Here is a 20,000-nt window from a genome sequence, read left to right on the forward strand (position 1 = left end):
GAAATGACACCGCTGTCTTTACACGAAGCCAACATGAAACTTTCATCACTCCGCAAGTTATCAAGACGGTTTTGCTTTGCAGACCTTAGCGGAGACACCGCACACTGGTAGACACCCCCCCCCCCCCAAAGACAGACAACTGAGGGGAGTTTGGGGGGAACAAAACCTCCTCTGTAGTCTGAAGAAATGACCATTTAAAAATTCTCCCACATCAACACAGACAGTTTCACACAGTCTCTGAACGTTTTTACAAGGTCTGTCGTAAAAAAACGAGCCGCAAGTTGCAGTGGCAATTTGGCTTGGGCGCACGGTAAGAACGGTTCCTCGGTTATAAACGTTTAGAAACTGCTACAGCGCTGGAAGGACAGTCCACACAGTACAGACACCTAGACAAGATCCAACCCCAACACAGAAACCACATTTATACCCACAGCAGCCAACGAAAGATCACGCGACACAGGAAACCTGCGCCTGCCTCACTGAGCGTGCTCAGAACACAGTCCAACCAGTACAAAAACCAAAGTGGCCACTTGCGCTGAAGAAAAGGATGAACTGGGGGGAAAAAAAAAAGCACCATTTCAAACCAGACACATGAATATCGAGTCCTTAGCACCACATCAGAGAGAGAGAGAGAGAGAGAGAGAGAGAGAGAGAGAGAGAGAGAGAGGAGGGTCTCAGAACTGCTCCAGTAATTGTCGCAGGTAGGGGGCGCTGGTGAGCTGCCGGTTGACCCGGGCCACTTTATAGAGGACGGGGCAGTCAAGCGAGACACAGGACCCCTGACGATCTGCACTGCCACTGCAGTGCCTGCAGACCTGGACACCACAGACAGAGAGACAGACATTACATCCACCTGGAGTCTCGTCCCAACGTAAACAACCAAGCTGGGTTTAATAAAACTTAAGACTTCACCATGTTCTGTGGTTCAGGCTTGTAATGAAACCAGGCAGTTCCTTATGCGTAATCACTTATTGGAATTTTTGATTAAAATGTTAAAATGCTTTTTAGACTTTACAAATAAAACCTAATTTATAATACTGTTTTTATGTCATACATGTGCAAACATGCGGGTCATGCACCCACGCCCTGTTTGACCTCTGACCTTCAGTAGCTGATCCTGCTGGTTCTCCCACAGTCGCAGGTTCTGTTGGAGTGTGACGGCGACGCACTGCGGTTCGGCTCGACAGCCCTCGCACACGCCGATCTGCGTGAGCTCGTCACACACTGGACAGTGCAGGGTGGTGAAGTACTGGGAGATGGTGGCCTTCCTCCCCACCTCCTCCGCCAGAGCGCCTCCCGCTGGACAGGAGGACTTCTGGACCTGCAGATGGAGACCAACACTAAGCATTTGTCGTCCTTGCGCGTATTAATCTGTTTCGACGCGAACAGGACAAGGCCGTGTTAGCGATGTGGTGTGCGCCCTGCTCCGACACTGCAGTCTCAGCAACACTGGCCCCAGCTGCAGGACATCCTGCACGGCGGGCAGCAGGCCTCTCACCCTGGGCAGGTCCCGGTACCAGCAGGACACGTCCACCCCAATGAGGTTGAGGACGCGACACAGCGGGGGCAGAATCTGCTTGGTGATGTAGTAGGTGGAGTTGATGCGTAGACTCGGGTCTTGCAGGACCTCCAGGGGGCGCCGGACCAGCTGGATCAGCGGGACCCCCGGGGTCCCGTAAACGATGACGTAGGGCACGCGCTCGCCCACGCGCGGCTCTAGCCGCCTGTCGTATGCCATCGTCTTCCTGTGGGCGGGGTCAGAGAGGGAGGAACAGAAGAGAGTTGGACAGGCTGCCTCTTCGTTAGCCAGTCGCCCCGGCAGCCGTGTTCACTTTCAGGTCTTTTATTTGCGCTTACATCTGCGCTGTGCAAAATTTCTGCCATGTTGCTAGGCAACAACATCAAGTACAGAATGCATAGGACACAGCAGAGGAGGAGGACAAAGAAAGACTGAGAAACACACACCTGGTGAGCTCCAGGGCGGGGATGCAGGCTCCAGGCCTGTAGGAGGCGCTGCCGCGGTACTCCTTAGCAAAGGTCAGGTCCTGCACACTGGCTTTGGCCTCCAGGACCTTCACACACTGTCTCTGCACGTAACGCCTCACCACACTGATGTCACGTGTGTCAAAGAGCAGCTTCAAGGAGCGCTCCAGGATCTGAGACACACACGCACACACACACGCAAACACAGAGGTTGTAGACAGTGCCTGTGTCCTGAAGAGGGGCTGGGTGGATTGACAGCTACGACAGTGGGCGGGGTCAGCGTACCAGAGGGCTAGACAGATTGTAGAAGGCTGGTTACCTTGGCAACAGCGGGGCAGCCGTCCCGGCGCACGGTCTCGATGCCTTTAGCATCGAACACAGGCTCCTTTTGATCCTCAGACTCATACATGTAACCCACATAACGCTTCTTAGTCTGTAACACACACGGCAGGTACACCTGCACGCACGCGCGCACACACACACTATTAACTAATGTTAATTACTAGCACTAACACATGTGCACCATGTACCAGCACAGCACTCAAAAACTCAACATTATCATGTTTATTCTCATGATTACTACACCATCATCACCTTCCTCATCAGACTGTACCTTCTCAAACTTCAGTGTGACTGGTTTGGGGTTGGTGGCAGTTACAGCCTCAGCAATCTCACGACCGATCCTGAAGGCTTGTTCTTTAGTAGTGCCCTTTAACAAGACGAACATACTGGGGAGAGAGAGAGAGAGAATTTGTTCACAATGTTCAAAAACACATCTATGAGAACGCTCAGAGAGGTTAGCCATTAGTGTGTGTGTGTGTGTGTGTGTGTGTGTGTGTGTGTGTGTGTGTGTGTGTGTGAGAGAGAGAGAGAGAGAGAGTTTGTGTGCGCGCGTGCTTGTCTCCAACCTCCAAAACTGATTTAAAGGTTCAAGGTGCCCTTCCCCTCTACACCCAAAGCACTTCAACACTTCCGTTGTAGCAGCCACCATGTCATTTAAATGACAGAGTTTGAATTTAAATGCGACATTAAGATCAGTCGCATTATCTTTCAAAAATGATAAAAACGTGCCTCATAAAAGACACGACGAGGCAGTTCAGGGACATCGTCTTTTATAAATGCTGGTATGTTGGACAGTGTGAGTCACACTAAAGATGATTCATTAATGAATAATGACGCCACAGCCTACGACATCAGAAATGGTAGCAAATTCAAGATTTATTTATCTAGCGTCTTTTACAAGTTAATTGTCACAAAGCAGCCTTACAAATGTCTGAGTCCAAGCCCCCAGTGAGCGAGCCGAGGTGAGGAAAAACTCCCTAGAGCACGAGGAAGAAACCTTGAGAGGAACCAAGACTCATACCCAACTTTGGACGATCAACGCTATCTAGAAACAAAACGATTGAACTGTTCATTCTAGACACAGAAAAGACACCCTCCTGTCCCTACCATGTCCCCTACAACCAAACTGCACTCCTCTACCACCATCTACACCTGCAGACACTTCCCCTCTGGGCACCATGGCGACCAGGAAGAGTTGCTCACCACACCCACACAAAGCAAAATCAAACAACAAGAAACAAAAACTAAGGAAAGAAAACAAAAAAAAAGGTGGGAAAAAGATGAAGAGAAAGCATGCTGTGTACCAGCAGAGAGAGAGGAGGGTGCTCCCGTTGTTCTGTGGTGAGTGTGTGGCGTGTCCTCACCTGTCTGTGTCTCCGTACACTACGCGTGCGCCCCATTTCCGGGTGTCATTAACCAGTCTGATGGCTCTCTCCAACGTTTCCCTCGCCTTGTGTATTATACTGTCCCCTAGCTGCACAATACAGATGTTAGCAGAACACATGCACACACACACACACACACACACACACACACACACACACACACAGCGACGGCGAGCCTCACCTCCACACTGGGCATGCGTCCGGAGAAGTTGGCGGAGGTGTATCCGAAGGTGACATTGGCGATGAGTTTGAGGGCGAGCTGTCGGGCGTGGAGCAGACGGCGCAGGGGTCCATCACCCTGGGCTGCCTTCAGAGACGCCTTCACCATCACACGCGTCTGTAGTATCTCCTCCAGCATACGGGGCAGCACGCCCTGACGCACACACGGCTACCCACACAGCACGCACGCGTGCGCACACACACACGGACACACACACACATGCATACAGGCAAACAAAAACATAAGTAGTAACTGAAACCCGTGTGTACTGAACAAATGTGTGTACCAACTAAGCCCTGCCCACCTTAACAAAACGGGCCACTACTAATCGTTGCTGATGAACCAAGCCCCGCCTACCTTAACGAAGGCTACACCGTTAGGAGAGACTGTGATGTCATTACGGAGCTGGAAGAGGAGGTCCGGAGAAACACGGAGAGATGTACAACCAAAACGAAACTCATCAGACCTGGGGGAGGAAGAGAGAGAGAGAGAGAGAGGGAGAGAGAGGGGGACGGGGAGAGAGAGAGAGAGAGAGAGAATGAAAAAGCAAGAGAGGAGAAGAATTTTGAGTATGAAATCTACAATGAGGAATGTGTATATTATGGTTGGTTTTTATAGACCAATGGGGGTGTTAGAGGTGGAGATGGGGCAGTGGTTGGGGTTGGTAGAGGTGGAGATGGGGCAGTGGTTGGGGTTGGTAGAGGTGGAGATGAGGCAGTGGTTGAGGTGGTAGAGGTGGAGATGGGGCAGTGGTTGGGGTTGGTAGAGGTGGAGATGGGGCAGTGGTTGGGGTTGGTAGAGGTGGAGATGGGGCAGTGGCTGGGGGTGGTAGAGGTGGAGATGGGGCAGTGGCTGGGGGTGGTAGAGGTGGAGATGGGGCAGTGGCTGGGGGTGGTAGAGGTGGAGATGGGGCAGTGGTTGGGGTTGGTAGAGGTGGAGATGAGGCAGTGGTTGAGGTGGTAGAGGTGGAGATGGGGCAGTGGTTGGGGTTGGTAGAGGTGGAGATGGGGCAGTGGCTGGGGGTGGTAGAGGTGGAGATGGGGCAGTGGCTGGGGGTGGTAGAGGTGGAGATGGGGCAGTGGTTGGGTTTGAAAGAGATGGAGATGGGGCAGTGGCTGGGGGTGGTAGAGGTGGAGATGGGGCAGTGGCTGGGGGTGGTAGAGGTGGAGATGGGGCAGTGGTTGGGGGTGGTAGAGCTGGTGGTGGTCAGACATCAGCTTGTGTGTGGCACTCACGTTCCGAGACTCTCCACCCGTCCCAGGCAGGTGGAGAAGCAGTAGTTGTAGGCGATGATGACGGAGGGGTAGAGTGACTGGAAGTCCAGCACCACCACAGAGTTGCTGTAGAAGCGGGACTCCGGCTCCATGATCAGGGGGACACACTGGGGTGCCCTCTGCTGTGCGCGCTGCTGTGTGCTGGGCGTCACCGCCACGTAGTTCAGTGGCTTAGCAATGCGTAGCATCATGGACTCCACACGGTACTGCGTACACACACACACACACACACACACACACACACACCTGTAGCTAAAACCCTGCACAAGCTTGAACTTGGGTCTGAGAGGATTAGGGCGGGTTAGGGCGGGTTAGCGGCGCTGACCTGTGAGCCTCTGGTGAGGACGTGGTAGAACTGGATCCCAAACACGCGTGCCAGTTCGCTGGTTCGGCCCACGACATCCTGCTGCTGGAGCAGCTGAGTGATGCCGCACACACGACTCACGTAGTAGTCCACCATCCTCCACCTGGCACACGCGTGTCAAACAACACACATGTGTCACGCCTGCTTCACAACACACACAGCATATGGAGGAAGGGAGCACACCTGTACAGGTGCGTGGCGTGGTCGAACCAGTCCGACAGCGTTCGCGCCGTGTAGACCGGAAACCGCTGGTGAAGCAGGTGAAACGCCACATTCTCAAAGCTGTAGTTATTCAGAGCAGCCTGTAAGACACACGCACGCACACACATGCACGCACGCACACCCCAATATTATTGTTTTATTCACAGTTCCTGTAAAGCACCTTGTAACCCTTGAGTTACAGTATAGAAAAAGTGCTACTATAAAATGTTATTTTTTTGTCACCTTCTCTTCAGTGGAGCTCATCTAACTCCTGCTGACCCCTGACCCCAGGCTGGACTCTCCGTACCTCTGTTTTCATGACCCTCCACAGGTTGATGGTGATCCGGCCCACAATGTGGATCTCACTCATGGTGTCGGCGCCATACTCGTCTTTATCTGCACTACACCGATTCTCCTTCGCGTCTCCTGGGGACGGAACACGCACATTCACTACATTACCCAGAAACCACCAAGCCCCGCTCCTCATTGCCATGCCAAGCCCCGCCCCTCACTGCCGTACAAACTCAGTTTCGTTTCTATTTGACGCTTGGCTCATGGGGCCCTAGATGGAGATGTGGCCAGGTGTAGCGCCTACTACCTGGTACCCGGGACAGCTGCTGACACAGGTCCACACCCAGCGCCGCGGCCCGCTGCAGCAAGTAACCCCAGGAGCGCATCTGGACCTCGTAGCCCACGAGGATGTCCGGGTCATACCTGCAGAGAGGATGGACTGATCAGAATGCAGCCACGCTGCATGTGGTGAGGGTATGAAGGTGTGTTTTTACCTTCTCATGAGGGTGCAGACTTCCTCAAACAGCTCCTTCTCCTCCGTAGCATAACTAACCTGCAGACCTGCCACACCAGACCTGACCAGCAGGGGCACTGTGCTGGCTGAGCCTGCAACACGAGGACACACAGGGGACTGCGGTCAGCGTCCACACACACACACACACACACACACACACACACACACACACACACACAGGGGACTGCAGCGTCCAAACGCTCTACACGGCACCGCCGTGACAATCACAAAACCATGAAGTGTGCGCTGTAGTCAGACTCCGACTTCACGGGTGTGTCATCAGACGCTGACTCTCGTGCACACACACATCTACGCTCACACACACTTTCTCATGGGCTCTTACCGTGCGCTGAAGAGTGGCCGTCCTTGTCGATGACCACGGCGCCCGTCAGCTGGGTGCTACTGGACCCGGGGAGCTGCCCGTCCGAGGTGAGGCAGTAGAACAAGGCACATACGGGGTCGAACTCAGGGTCAGGCTCCAGGTCACAGCGCGAGCGAGCATGCACTTCCATACTCATCACTGTGAGATGCTGCACCTGGGGAAGGCCAGGCAGGAAGGGTCACCTTTGACCTCGTCCCACTTACTTCACACCCCATGTCAACTCACAGTTCAACAGACGCAAGTGAAAAGAGTCCAAGCACAGAGCACTAACATCAACATTAGAATATGACAGCGTTACTCCTCATGACAGCACTACACCGATCATCAAACACTGATGCTGTACACATCAAACCCAGCAGTGTGTGTAACTCAAACCCCAACCCTAAACCTAGCGTTGACCCTAAGCCTAACCCTAGCATTGACCCTAACCCTAACCCTAGCATTGACCCTAACCCTAGTGTTGACCCTAACCTTAACCCTAGCTTTGACCCTAACCTTAACCCTAGCGTTGACCCTAACCCTAACCCTAGCATTGACCCTAACCCTAACCCTAGCATTGACCCTAACCCTAACATTGACCCTAACCCTAACCCTAGCATTGACCCTAATCCTAACCCTAGCATTGACCCTGACCCTAATCCTAGCGTTGACCCTAACACTAACCCTAGCGTTGACCCTAACCCTAGCATTGACCCTAAACCTAGCGTTGACCCTAAGCCTAGCGTTGACCCTAAGCCTAACCCTAGCGTTGACCCTAAGCCTAACCCTAGCGTTGACCCTAATCCTAACCCTAGCATTGACCCTAACCCTAGCATTGACCCTAACCCTAGCATTGACCCTAACCTTAACCCTAGCTTTGACCCTAACCTTAACCCTAGCTTTGACCCCAACCCTAACCCTAGCGTTGACCCTAACCCTAGCATTGACCCTAACCCTAACCCTAGCATTGACCCTAATCCTAGCGTTGACCCTAACCCTAACCCTAGCATTGACCCTAACCCTAACCTTAGCATTGACCCTAATCCTAGCGTTGACCCTATCCCTAATGTTGACCCTAACCCTAACCCTAGCGTTGACCCTAACCCTAATGTTCCACATGGAGTTTCTCACCTCGTGCAGTGCTTTTGCCTCCTGTAGGTCCTGCATGCTGACTTTAAAGCCGTAGGAGTTGGAGATGGACGTGCCCTCAATCTGAGAGTTGTCCCTCTTGGGTTGGTCGAGACCAGCAAACTGATTCTACAATTAGTGAGAAAGTTTCACAATAACAAATCAGAGTTTAGGAGCAGAACAAGATGTAGTCTATAGGATGTAGTCTGTAGGATGTAGTCTGCTGTGTGTTGCATCTCAATCAGGACCTCATTCTCTGTTGGATTTCACTGAACCATCTTGTAGCTGATGCGAACGTAAACTTACTCCAGGAGTGTGTGGGGGAGATCAGTCCTGTGTGTATGTGTGTGTGTTACTGCTTGCTGCAGGAGCGTGTGCGGGGATCAGTCCTGTGTGTGTGTGTGTGTGTGTGTGTGTGTGTGTGTGTGTGTGTGTGTGTGTGTGTTACTGTGTGCTGCAGGATTGTGTGGGGATTAGTCCTGTGTGTTACTGCGTGCTGCAGAAGCGTGTGTGGGGATCAGTCCTGTGTGTGTGTGTGTGTGTGTGTGTGTGTGTGTGTTACTGCGTGCTGCAGGAGCGCGTGTTGGGATCAGTCCTGTGTGTGTGTGTGTGTGTGTGTGTGTGTGTTACTGCGTGCTGCAGGAGCGTGTGTGGGGATCAGTCCTGTGCGTGTGTGTGTTACTGTGTGCTGCAGGAGCGTGTGTGGGGATCAGTCCTGTGTGTGTGTGTGTGTGTGTGTGTGTGTGTGTGTGTGTGTGTGTGTGTGTGTGTGTGTGTGTGTGTGTGTGTGTGTGTGTGTGTGTTACTGCGTGCTGCAGGAGCGTGTGTCCTGTGTGTGTTACTGCGTGAGGGTTCTACATGGTCAGGCAGGTGAAGGGTGCGCTGACTCTGCTGACCTTCATCTGTGTGGTCAGCAAGACTCTCCGTAACGCATGCATGTTACTGCTCCTCCGCTGCTGGACTTTCAGAGAGCTGGACTCCACATCTACACACCAAAGATCCAAACGGTCAGAATAGTAGAAAAATGCAGCCTTTACATTGGCAGGTTCACCTGCCAATCACAGATCTCCAAAGTGGCCCCTGCTGTACTCATCCAACAGACCTGTGAAGTTCTCCAGCACATCTTTTTAAACTACAACTACTGAGAGTGCCATAGCCCCGCCCACTGAAAGAGCGCGCACCAGAGCCCCGCCCACTGAGAGAGAGAGCGAGCGTGCCATAGCCCCGCCTGCTGAGAGCACCATAGCTACGCCATCTCATTTTCTATTGGCCTATGAATCCAAAGGAAAAGTTTGCAGGGTTAAAGTTCAAGTAGATGAACCTGGTGTTAAGCGGTGATTTCATACAATGACAACAAAGCAACAACAAACAATTGTCTGATGAACGTGTCACATTAAAGGTGACAGTGCATACACACGTCATCACTATATATATATACACACACACACACACACACACACACACACACACACACCACTCTATTATCACTATATACACTATATATACAATCATTATATACATATTGTGATAATATAATCACTATATCACTGTGTGTGATATATACACACACACACAGCTCCAGAAAAAGATGAAACCACTCCAAGTTTTTCTTAAATCAGTATCTCCACATGTACTGCAGCCATTCCATTCAAGTGTTTGTTGAATTCCTTCACAGACAAACCTTATTCTACTTAATGAGATGCTGAATAGGTGATCATCTTAACAAAATCCTGCTCTAAGGAGCAACAGTACAAAAACCACTGCTGTTGTCATCACTATTCACTTGTTATAGAACCAGCTGGATGGGAAAAGCCATGCTAGGACTACCCAAAAAGTAAGTGTAGTCATAATACAGCTACAGACCATGCCAAAAGAGTTGAAAAGAAGGGTTCAATTGTAGCTTTAATGGCAGAGGGATACAGTGAGTGTCAGGTTGCTTCCATCTTGAAAATTTCAAAAACTGCGGTTCATAAGAACAAGGTCAAGCAGCAAACAGATGGAACAACAACAGCTACAGACTGGCAGAGGTCGAAAACGACTCTCTACCGACCGTGATGATCGCCACCTCATTTGAATGTCACTTAACCATAAAATGATGTCAAGTGAACTACAAAAACAAATGGCATGCAGCAGTTGGGGTGAATTGCACAGCGAGGACGGTTCAAAACAGGCTTCTGGAGGCAAGGCTGAAGTCGTGCAAAGCTAGAAGAAAGCCCATCAATGAGAAGCAAAGAAGAGCCAGACTGAAGTTTGCAAAAGACCATAAGTATTGGGCCATAGAGGACTGGAATAAGGTCATCTTCTCTGAAGAGTGCAATTTTCAGCTTTGTCCAACACCTGGTGGTGTAATGGTTAGACAGAGACCTGGAGAGGCCTACAAGCCAGAGTGTCTCGCACCCACTGAAACTTGGTGCAGGATTGGTGATGATCTGGGGGTCACAAGACATCAAACAAAGCTGAGCTCCTGGAATTTCTGTGCCAGGAGTAACAAAGTTACCCAACAGCAATGTGAAAGACTGGTGGAAAGCATTTCGCATGAAAGCTGTGATTAAAAATCAGGGTTATTCCACCAAATATTGATTTCTTGACTCATCTTAAATTGAAATATTAGTACTGTGTTGTTTATAAATGAATATGAGCTTGTTTTCTTTGCATTATTTGTGGTCTGAAATTTCTGTAAGTGTTTTGTCATTTTGACCATTAGTCATTTTCATATGCTCTAAAATACAATATTTTTTATCTGGAATACCCATCAATTGTTAAACTAAAGAAACTGATAATTTTGTAGTGGTCTCATTTTTTCCAGAGCTGCATATTTATATAAATATAAATATTCATTATTATATATAACCATTATATTGTCACTACATGTATACATAATCGTTATAAATATTAAAATATATTATGTATATGTAATCATTATCGTGGGCGAGAGAACAGTCACTACCTTCTGTTGCAGGAGGGCTGTAGTGGAGATCACGGTCACCTCTGCTGCCCCTGCTACAGACAGGGGTGCTGTGGAGCACCCAGGTGCCAGCGCTCTCTCCATCCAGTGGCTTCCTGGGAAACGGGGAGGGGCTGAGGAGCTTTGGTGACTCACAGGAATGGCTGGTGGGTCCTACTGGCCTGGGAGAGGGTGATCCGCCCTGGTGGGCGTGACCGGGACTCTCCTGCCATGGGGGCAGACCCGGTGAGTCTGGAGGAGTGGCCCATTTGAGGAAGTCCCCGCCTCTTTTTTCTTGTCCTCTGGTTTCAGCGTCTGAGACGCACTTCACGTCCTGTGGACTACTCTCACATGTCATCCGCACTGTTGGCGATATGGGAACAGATAAGTTCAGCTCTTTCCTCCGGACAGTTTGCAGCGCCGACACTCTTTCAGACGCTGCGTCCTGCTTTTCCAGACGCTCCTGCCGTGGCCACGCGCCCTCTGGGTGCTGAGGTGTGCTTGCCTCCATCTTCACTGAAGTCTGCGTTCCAGTTCTTTGCCTTTCTTTCTGAAGACACTCGTACTGTCTCTTTGCGTGTAGCCAAAGCTGCACTCGCTCCCGGCTTGGTGCACTTTTACAGGGCAGCAGGATTATTGCCCGATTGCTGCCAGGGGACGGACTCTGCTCTGTGTGGTCGTTGGCAAATTTTGCGGGCTCTGCACCGTGGCAGGGTGAAGACGCTGGGCACGTCATGGCTGAAAACGCAGTTTTCCAGAACTGCAGTCCATCTTGAGCTAAATCCCCACTGAACTCGGGCAGATCTTTTGCAAGCCTTGTCTCCAGCGTCAGTTTACGGCCAGCTATTTCTCTGTGTGAAAACATCAAGAAAGTATGAAGCTAATTTTGCACATGAACAATATTTTTAAAAAACAGCTCAACAAGATTCAGAAAGCTTTTCAACCTAACATGTCCAACAAAATGAGGTTGAATCAACTTTACACTCTTACCTGGGTTTTAGAGGTGCATCGGAGGGGTCGCTGCAGAAAGGTTCCTGGTATTTGGCCTCCGATAGCTCCAGTTCCAGCAGGGTGGGGAGGATCTCCTCCCGGTTAGGAGGGGACATGAGAGGCTTCAGTATACGAGCTCCTGCGCTCTTCTGAACCTGACTACCATTCCTCAGCTGGGACAGAGAGCTGACAGACCGCGGGGAACTGCTGGGAGTTGTTGACGTAAATACATCAGTGCAGTCCAGCAGATCCCTTGTTGGGGACACGCCATTGTCAGCAAAAGAGACCGAGGTGAGAGGCAAAAAAGGGTCAGGACTCAGTAACAGGTCGCTTTTTTCACAGTGAAAGTCTTGAAAGTGGCTGCTGTGAATTTTATTCAACTCTTTGCTTCTCAAAATCTTCTCAGAGCCCAGCAAAGAGAGCGGAAACTCGCTGGGAAAACCTTCCCTATTTCCACCAGAAGACTTGTCAAAGAGCTCAGTGCCCAGGGGCCTGGGTTTCTTCCACTCTGATTCACGTGTGGAGGTCTCCCCGAGGCCAGGTAACTTTTCTTGCTGGTTTTGCAGATCCACAGTGGATATGGTCTCGTGCTTGACATCGCTGAGGAACTTCTGAGGCAAGTTCTTGTCAGTTAAAACAAATCTGTTCGTGGAATACAGACTGCAGAAGTCTGCTTGGCCAATGGCGTTGATATCAAAGGTGTAATTATGCGGAACTTCAGGAGATAAACTATCTTCAATGGAGTAGCAACTGTCAAAACCAGGATCAGACAGAAACACAGGACTCCCATCTGAGAGAGGAGGCTCCATCTTAACCGTCTCATCTGTTTTGCCGATCTTTCCTTTTCTACTTCTTGGCTTTGTCTCTTTTGGCACCTGAGATCTTCGGATCCTGGGCTTTCTTGTGGTAGATGCCCTTTTAGGTTTGGTACCATTAGAAGCAGTCTTAGAGGCACAGGTACTCTCTGATACAACAGTGTCTCCCAGAGAGCACTGGGACACTTTTAACTGTCTTTTCTGGAGAAGTTCCTTCAACACAGCAATACCAGAAGGATGAGACAACTTCTCTTCGTTCTTTGGCACAGAATGGTGTTCAGCTAGATCTTTGTATAGTGCATCTGTTATGACATTTACAGATGATGTAAACTCAGTGCTTGCCTTTTCTACATTTTCTTTCTTTTTGCATGCTCGACGTCTGGGATTTGCAGATATCTTTGGTGTTGCATGTGAAAGCTGTATAGCTTTAGGGCTCTGCTCTGCACCAGTGGGTTCAGATTTAAAGTCGTATGGATTCGGGGAAACATTTCCATCTTGACTCGCACTGGACCTACTGTATGTTATGACTGAACATGGATATGACATTGTGTTTGTAGCTGGGGAGACAACACTGTTTAGAGATTTTACAAACTGGCTAGCAGCATTCTGAGAACACCGAGACTCTTGTGTATCCCCACAGTTAGACTCACACTCCTCAGACTTAGCTGTGGACAGTGTGGACTGAAGATTCTTTTGGCAGGAATCTGGACGCTGGTAGGGAGTCAAATTTTCAGATGAGGTTTGCGTGGGTGGGAGGTCATCAGCTGGATACAAAAACTGAGAAGTGTTCACTGACTCTCCTGCCATGGTGGAGCTCTGAGACTCCTTGACCTGCTTCTTCTTTCGGCATCTCCTTTTTTTCTGAGATGTGGCTGTACCATCACCAATATCAGGTACTTCCCTACTCTCAGTGTCTTTCTTTCGTCTCCTTGAATTTCTACGACCGTTTTTTGTTCGCATGTCCCCAGAAGAATCCTCCTCGACTGGCTTACTAACGGGCTTAGTTTTTCTTTTTAGAGCAACATCAGATATCTTCCTTGGTCTGGCTGTCCGGTTTCTGCCACGAACGCTTCTGCCCAAAAGGTTGGTGGACAGTCCTTCATATGGTGAGCCAAGGCAAGGATCACTATAAGGGTTTATCAAGTGATCATTACAGTTTGACTCTAAAAGGGGGTCAGTAGGAGACCAACATCGAGGTGGGGTTGAATCAGCAGGACTAGGTGCCCTCTCAGAGAGATAACCCAACTCCACCATCACGTCAGAATAGTCCCTGCAGAAATCATCTGTGAGGTCACTATAGCAAGGCCATGAAGCTGGAAGCTTTGGCAAAGCCAACACTCTTTTAACCTTTTTAGTCCTTCTGATCTTGCTGCCCTGTATACACTTGGGTTTTGTGGTGCCACTGACCTTGCCTGATGGTGGACTCACCTTGCCCTTACGTTTGGGGTGTTTCTTCACCTTTGGATCTGGAAGAGGGTATTTGACTGCCGTTGACTGAGGGACTTTGGGCCAGAAACTTTTCAGAGGTGCCAGTTTGTTGTATTGCTCCAGCTTCTCTGGTGTCAGGACCACATGCGGTTCATCGCCCCTGACCTTGGCCATCTTCACCAGCATGTTCTTCTGACCTTTGAACCTGTTGATTATGATGTATTTGATGATGATTGGTGGCTCTTTTTTAGACAGCTTCCTCTTTTTTTGACTCCCAGTAAGGACACAGTGTTCCTTGAGGCTGTCTCGACGTACCAGGGCTTGTTTGAAAGAACGAGGACCTGACTGGTCCCCATCTTCGCTGTCATAGTTCATAATTTTACGTTTTGTGCGTAAAGTGTACTTACTGCCTGGCAAACTTGTTACCTTGGTGCAAGCAGGTAGGTCCGTTAATCTGTCCTCAACAGAACCCTGAGCAGAAACTCTGTCCACAGCTGGATCAGAGTTTGCAGTGTCTGATGTTTCTACTACAACTTTATCAGTTTCCTTCTTTGGGTGAGCTGGTGAGGGACAGTGTGTGAGGGGTTCACTGTTTGGGGTTTGGGGATTTTCTGTTACAGGTGTCCTCTTTTGACCTGCTGTAATGTTCCTCTTTTTGCTCAACTTCAGCCTTGACCGTCGTTGCTCTGGACTGTCCAGGCTGCAACAGCCATCGACGACGGTCTTGCTGCCCACCTGTTTTTTCACTGGCCTTGAGAGGCAGTTTGAGAGGATAACACTGGGGAAGAACTGGTAGTGCGCCTCCTGCTGGGCTATTATGGTCCTTTCGGTTTTATTTTCCTGGTAGTCCTCATACCTGATCTTAAGTTCGCCAATGTCACCCTCCTCACTGCACTTGCCCATTTCACCCTGGTGAGGTGCCAGGAGCTTGATGTTCTCTGCTGGGCTTGGTGCCTGTTCAAACCCCCTCACCATGGGGCTCCTGGACACCTTCTGACTCAAGTCCTGCTCGGCTTTGGGAGAACAGCTCCTAAGTTCAGAGTAATGCAGCGAGAGGCTCCTGTGGTTCTGTAAGACGGACGTGGGATTCTTCTCCACGTTTTTGATGCTATGGTATTTTTTCCGGCTCTGAGCAAGTTTTGAGTTTCCAAAGCTCAAGTTGTCGGGATCTGGCTGGCTCAAACCAAGAGCTTTGCTCTCATTAGTGTACAGTGGGTGCCCGCCCACTTTGTCAGCACCAATCAGAGACACATTTGCCATACTGCACGGGATCGGGTGCTTGACCGGTGGAATATAGGGGATCTCTTTGATCACTTTAAACCCTGTTAAGTGGTCACTACCATCCTGAGTTTTAGCAGGAAAGTGTTTGTCAGCTGCTTCTTCCTTGTCGAGTGAGAGGGACAGTCTGTGTTCGGGATGTTTGCACTCCAGAAGAACTTTAGCCGAGGATGGAGCGTTGCGCTGAATGTGATCGCTCTGGAAATGCTTTCTCCTGCCCAAAATCTTATCACTTGCCATAAGAGATGAGTGAGCTCGGGATCTGTTATCAGCTAACGATGAATCTGAAGGAGAAGGCATAAAAAGTTTAACAAACATCAAAAAAAACAAAACCTCCACAAACTACTGCACTCCGTAAGGCAGCATGAGGGAGCCTAGTGTCAGTGCACACCGCTGTTCTCGTCTGCAGCCCCATCCAGCTGTGGAATGGAGAGTTCAGCAGAGAGGTCACGGTTTGCAGTCCAGTCCATCTCTTCATCTGAGGAGTTGAGCTGCTCTTCTGCAGAGCTTTCGCTGGTGTCCCTCAGGAGCAAAACAAAACAAAGGCATTACAAATAAACACACAAACACACTGCACCTGAATAAATCTGCAGGACAGACTGACAATTAGTCTGAATTTTACAGGACTGCCTGTAATTGTCCACAACTGCCCAAAATACTCATGAGGTTTAAAAAGTATTAGACTCCAAGTCTCAGTGCTGAACTGTTTCTCCTCAGTCAGCTGCTCAAATCTTATTTGGCTTTTATGTCATAAAAAACCTGTTCTTGCTCTCCCAGACACAGATTTTAAAATCAGACATACTAAAATAAATGAATCAGCAATTTAATTAGATTACATGTGGAATACATGAGACTAGTACACTTGCACTCTCACAATTAAACTGACAGACTCAATCAGCCGAGCTGCAATTTAACACCAAAGAAATAATGTCCAAAAACACGGAAAACACACAGAATTAAGATTCTAAAAGGACACTTCAGTAATCGTTACCTGGCTGACAGTTCAGGAATGTCACTGTCCCATCTTTGTGACATCATCAGGCTTAGCTCCGCCTCCTCTTTCTCAAGGTCAGGCACCGCCTCCTCCTCATCACTGTTGTAGGGGCAGGTGGCGCCCCCTGACATCTGTCGGCCGGAAGCACCTCTGGCCAAATCTGCCTGAAAACTGTGATCTGCCAGCCCCTGGAGCAAGTCCGCCATCTGCTGGTCCTGGCTGATGTCTGCAGGCAGAGAGAAAGGCGACTGACCAAACACGGACACTACTGCATGGCCATGGTGAAGGTGTTTTACAGTGAACGTGACTACGCACCGAGTACGAGGGGTTGGGAGGATCTCTGAGACTTGGGCAGGAACGTCTGACTGCTCTCCAACAAGTTCAGAATGACCTCCTCGTCCACGATAGCCACTTCTGTATCTGTGCCATGGGGTCTTTTGTTGTCTGGAATGGCATGGGGAGAGAGAGAGAGAGAGAGAGAGAGATGGAATGACTTCAGACATCATTAACATCACTGATGTCGAGCACTGATTGTGTGTGTGTGTACAGCAGGACACATGTACACTAAGACACAGAAGACGCGCCAGCATGAGAGAATGTGGGCTGCATTCACTCAGGCAGAGAAATCCATCAGGCATGGCTCAGACTGAGCACAAACAGGTGAGTGGGTGAACCGGTGAGCCGGTGTTTCCTAAACACGCGTGCTGATCCTCCCAGCATCACAGTAACCCTGCTAACACACAACTAACCACCCTCAGCAAGCATGAGATCCCACACACAACCCCACACACACCTGGAGGCGTGGCTTTGTGCACCTGCACCTGGCTGGCAGGGACCCTGGGCAGGTCGTCAGGGCTCAGAACATCAGGGTGCAGTGAGAGTTCAGGAAACTCATAGTCATCTTCATCATACTCATCATCATCTACAGAACCACTCTGTGTCCTGATGAGAAAAACAACAGTTCACAAACACAGCAACAGCAGCACTAAGAAATACAGACAGTGGATACTGTTCCCTCTGGAACACAGGTGGTAGGGGTGTAGGTGGTGAGTGGTGGTGTGTAATTGTAAGGGTGCAAGTGGGGATGGTGGTGGTGTGTAGTAGTAGCGGTGTAGGTAGTGCTGGGTCGTGGTGATGGTGGAGTAGATGGTGGTAGTGTGTAGTGGTAGTTGTGTAGGTGGTGAGTGGTGGTGGTGTGTAGTGTTAGGGGTGTAGGTGGTGGTGTGTAGTGTTAGGAGTGTAGGTGGTGCTCGGTGGTGGTGGTGTGTAGTGGTAGGGGTGTAGGTGGTGCTGGGTGGTGTGTAGTGGTAGGGGTGTAGGTGGTGCTGGGTGGTGTGTAGTGGTAGGGGTGTAGGTGGTGCTGGGTGGTGGTGGTGTGTAGTGGTAGGGGTGTAGGTGGTGGGTGGTGGTGGTGGTGTGTAGTGTTAGGGGTGTAGGTGGTGCTATGTGGTAGGGGTGTAGGTGGTGCTGGGTGGTAGTGGTGTGTAGTGGTAGGGGTGTAGGTGGTGAGTGGTGGTGGTGTGTAGTGGTAGTGGTGTAGGTGGTGCTGGTGTGTAGTGGTAGGGGTGTAGGTGGTGAGTGGTGGTGGTAGTGGTTCTTACACATCAAACTGGTTTTCCTTCAGTATCTCTTTAACCCTCTTCATAAAGACGCGCTCACTCTCCACGCACTCCACACAGGGCCGATCTGAAACACAGCAGACACGCTCAAACAAAACCGGGCGGAGACCATCGAGCGGTCACCAACACTACCCCACAGCGGGGGTGTCTGGGAGCTCTGGCTCTCCTCACCCTGTGCCTGAGGGGTGTCTCTCTGGGAGCTCTGGCTCTCCTCACCCTGTGTCTGAGGGGGTTCTCTCTGAGAGCTCTGGCTCTCCACACCCTGTGCCTGAGGGGTGTCTCTCTGGGAGCTCTGGCTCTCTTCACCCTGTGTCTGAGGGGGGGGTCTCTCCGGAAGCTCTGGCTCTCCTCACCCTGTGTCTGAGGGGGGTCTCTCTCCGGAAGCTCTGGCTCTCCTCACCCTGTGTCTGAGGAGGGTCTCTTTAGGAGCTCTGGCTCTCCTCACCCTGTGTCTGAGGGGGGTCTCTCTGGGAGCTCTGGCTCTCCTCACCCTGTGTCTGAGGGGGGTCTCTCTGGGAGCTCTGGCTCTCCTCACCCTGTGTCTGAGGGGGGTCTCTCTGGGAGCTCTGGCTCTCCTTACCCTGTGTCTGAGGGGGGTCTCTCTGGGAGCTCTGGCTCTCCTTACCCTGTGTCTGAGGGGGGTCTATCTGGGAGCTCTGGTTCCTCTGTCTTCGTCGCTGCTTCTCATCCTCCCAGAGAGCCTGGAGTCCAGGATTCCTGCCGATCTGATCTACACACACACACACACACACACACACACACACACACACACACGGTAAATGCCCGAGCTTTTTGGAGAGCTTTACTAAACCTGGTTACTGTGAGCCGAGTGGTTCATTCAAGTATTCATAGTTAGCTCAGTTGGCTAATGGCTACAGTGGCTAGCCAGGATGGCTAGAACAGAGTACTGAGATTCTTACTCTGTATCTCCAGTCGGTTCAGAACGTCTGCAGCCACAGCATCAACCTCCAACTCACACACACTGACCCTCGCCACGTTCTCTACAACCAGAGAGCTACCACACACATACACAAAAAACACAGGCACGCAACACAAAATCATTCATAAAGTCATTATTAAAAATATGTGTATATAAAAGCAGGTACCTAAAACAAAAGAATATTTAATTTAAGGTAATTACAGGAATGTAATTGAGTTGCTTCTGTACCTGGGTGTCACACACGGTCACACAGTGTGACCTCACCGCTCACCTGGGCGTCACACATGGTCACACACTACTCACCTGGGTAGATGATCTTCATCCCAGCGAGCAAACGTTCCTCCCAAACCACTCTCTTCCAGCTTAGAGGTCCTCCATGGGGTCCTCCCCTCCGAGAGACTCCTCCCCTGCTCACCAATATCTGAGGGAGACAGAGCCATTATCTCCATAGCCTCCATACTCCTCATACCCACTGTCCACCCTCAGCCCAGAAGCCACACCCACTGTCCACCCTCAGCCCTCTGAAGCCACACCCACTAACCACCCTCAGCCCATAAAGCCACACCCACTAACCACCCTCAGCCCCTAAAGCCACACCCACCATCCGCCCTCAGCCCTCTGAAGCCACACCCACTGTCTGTCCTCAGCCCTACCCACTGTCCTTCCTCAGCCATTAAGCCACACCCACAGTCCACCCTCAGCCCCACCCACTTTCTAACCACAGAGCAGAAGCCACATTCACAGTGTAAGCTCGCTAGGCTTCAGCAGAGACTGAATCCTGCAGACTGAGTAACCTGCAGATACACACACACAAACATAAAACATGTGCGCACGCACACACACACACACACACACACACACACACACACACACACACACACAAACACGCTTCTGCGCTCTGTCTCTCTCCCTCTCTCACACACACACAC

At 50.5% G+C, this 20,000-nt stretch overlaps 1 protein-coding gene across 4 annotated transcripts in view; it reads right to left on the minus strand.

Annotated features, from left to right (window-relative positions):
• Positions 1-111: 111 nt before the first annotated feature.
• The window catches only part of rev3l (REV3 like, DNA directed polymerase zeta catalytic subunit), a 32,645-nt gene continuing 12,756 nt past the window's right edge, over positions 112-20,000 (minus strand). Inside the window, exons 5-32 of one of the 4 annotated variants that reach the window (XM_035528984.2) lie at positions 19,375-19,492; positions 19,052-19,146; positions 18,757-18,861; positions 18,114-18,198; positions 17,306-17,454; positions 16,828-16,956; positions 16,510-16,738; positions 15,910-16,040; positions 11,998-15,802; positions 11,011-11,858; positions 8,960-9,048; positions 8,067-8,192; positions 6,918-7,110; positions 6,555-6,666; positions 6,368-6,483; positions 6,077-6,195; positions 5,752-5,870; positions 5,530-5,671; positions 5,166-5,410; positions 4,288-4,396; positions 3,892-4,098; positions 3,690-3,799; positions 2,597-2,711; positions 2,303-2,440; positions 1,966-2,156; positions 1,499-1,745; positions 1,103-1,321; positions 112-815 (exon numbers count right to left, since the gene is read on the minus strand). In XM_035528984.2, the coding sequence (XP_035384877.1) occupies positions 675-815; positions 1,103-1,321; positions 1,499-1,745; positions 1,966-2,156; positions 2,303-2,440; positions 2,597-2,711; positions 3,690-3,799; positions 3,892-4,098; positions 4,288-4,396; positions 5,166-5,410; positions 5,530-5,671; positions 5,752-5,870; positions 6,077-6,195; positions 6,368-6,483; positions 6,555-6,666; positions 6,918-7,110; positions 8,067-8,192; positions 8,960-9,048; positions 11,011-11,858; positions 11,998-15,802; positions 15,910-16,040; positions 16,510-16,738; positions 16,828-16,956; positions 17,306-17,454; positions 18,114-18,198; positions 18,757-18,861; positions 19,052-19,146; positions 19,375-19,492 (8,432 nt within the window). In that variant the 3' untranslated portion in view covers positions 112-674. Of the gene's footprint in view, positions 816-1,102; positions 1,322-1,498; positions 1,746-1,965; positions 2,157-2,302; positions 2,466-2,596; positions 2,712-3,689; positions 3,800-3,891; positions 4,099-4,287; positions 4,397-5,165; positions 5,411-5,529; positions 5,672-5,751; positions 5,871-6,076; positions 6,196-6,367; positions 6,484-6,554; positions 6,667-6,917; positions 7,111-8,066; positions 8,193-8,959; positions 9,049-11,010; positions 11,859-11,997; positions 15,803-15,909; positions 16,041-16,509; positions 16,739-16,827; positions 16,957-17,305; positions 17,455-18,113; positions 18,199-18,756; positions 18,862-19,051; positions 19,147-19,374; positions 19,493-20,000 lie in introns of those variants that run through there. The other 3 variants (XR_014115932.1, XR_014115933.1, XR_014115934.1) reach the window with 3 other exon arrangements.

Source organism: Electrophorus electricus, chromosome 2 (assembly GCF_041902795.1).
Source record: "Electrophorus electricus isolate QZ-2024a chromosome 2, ASM4190279v1, whole genome shotgun sequence".
Lineage (NCBI taxonomy): Eukaryota > Metazoa > Chordata > Actinopteri > Gymnotiformes > Gymnotidae > Electrophorus > Electrophorus electricus.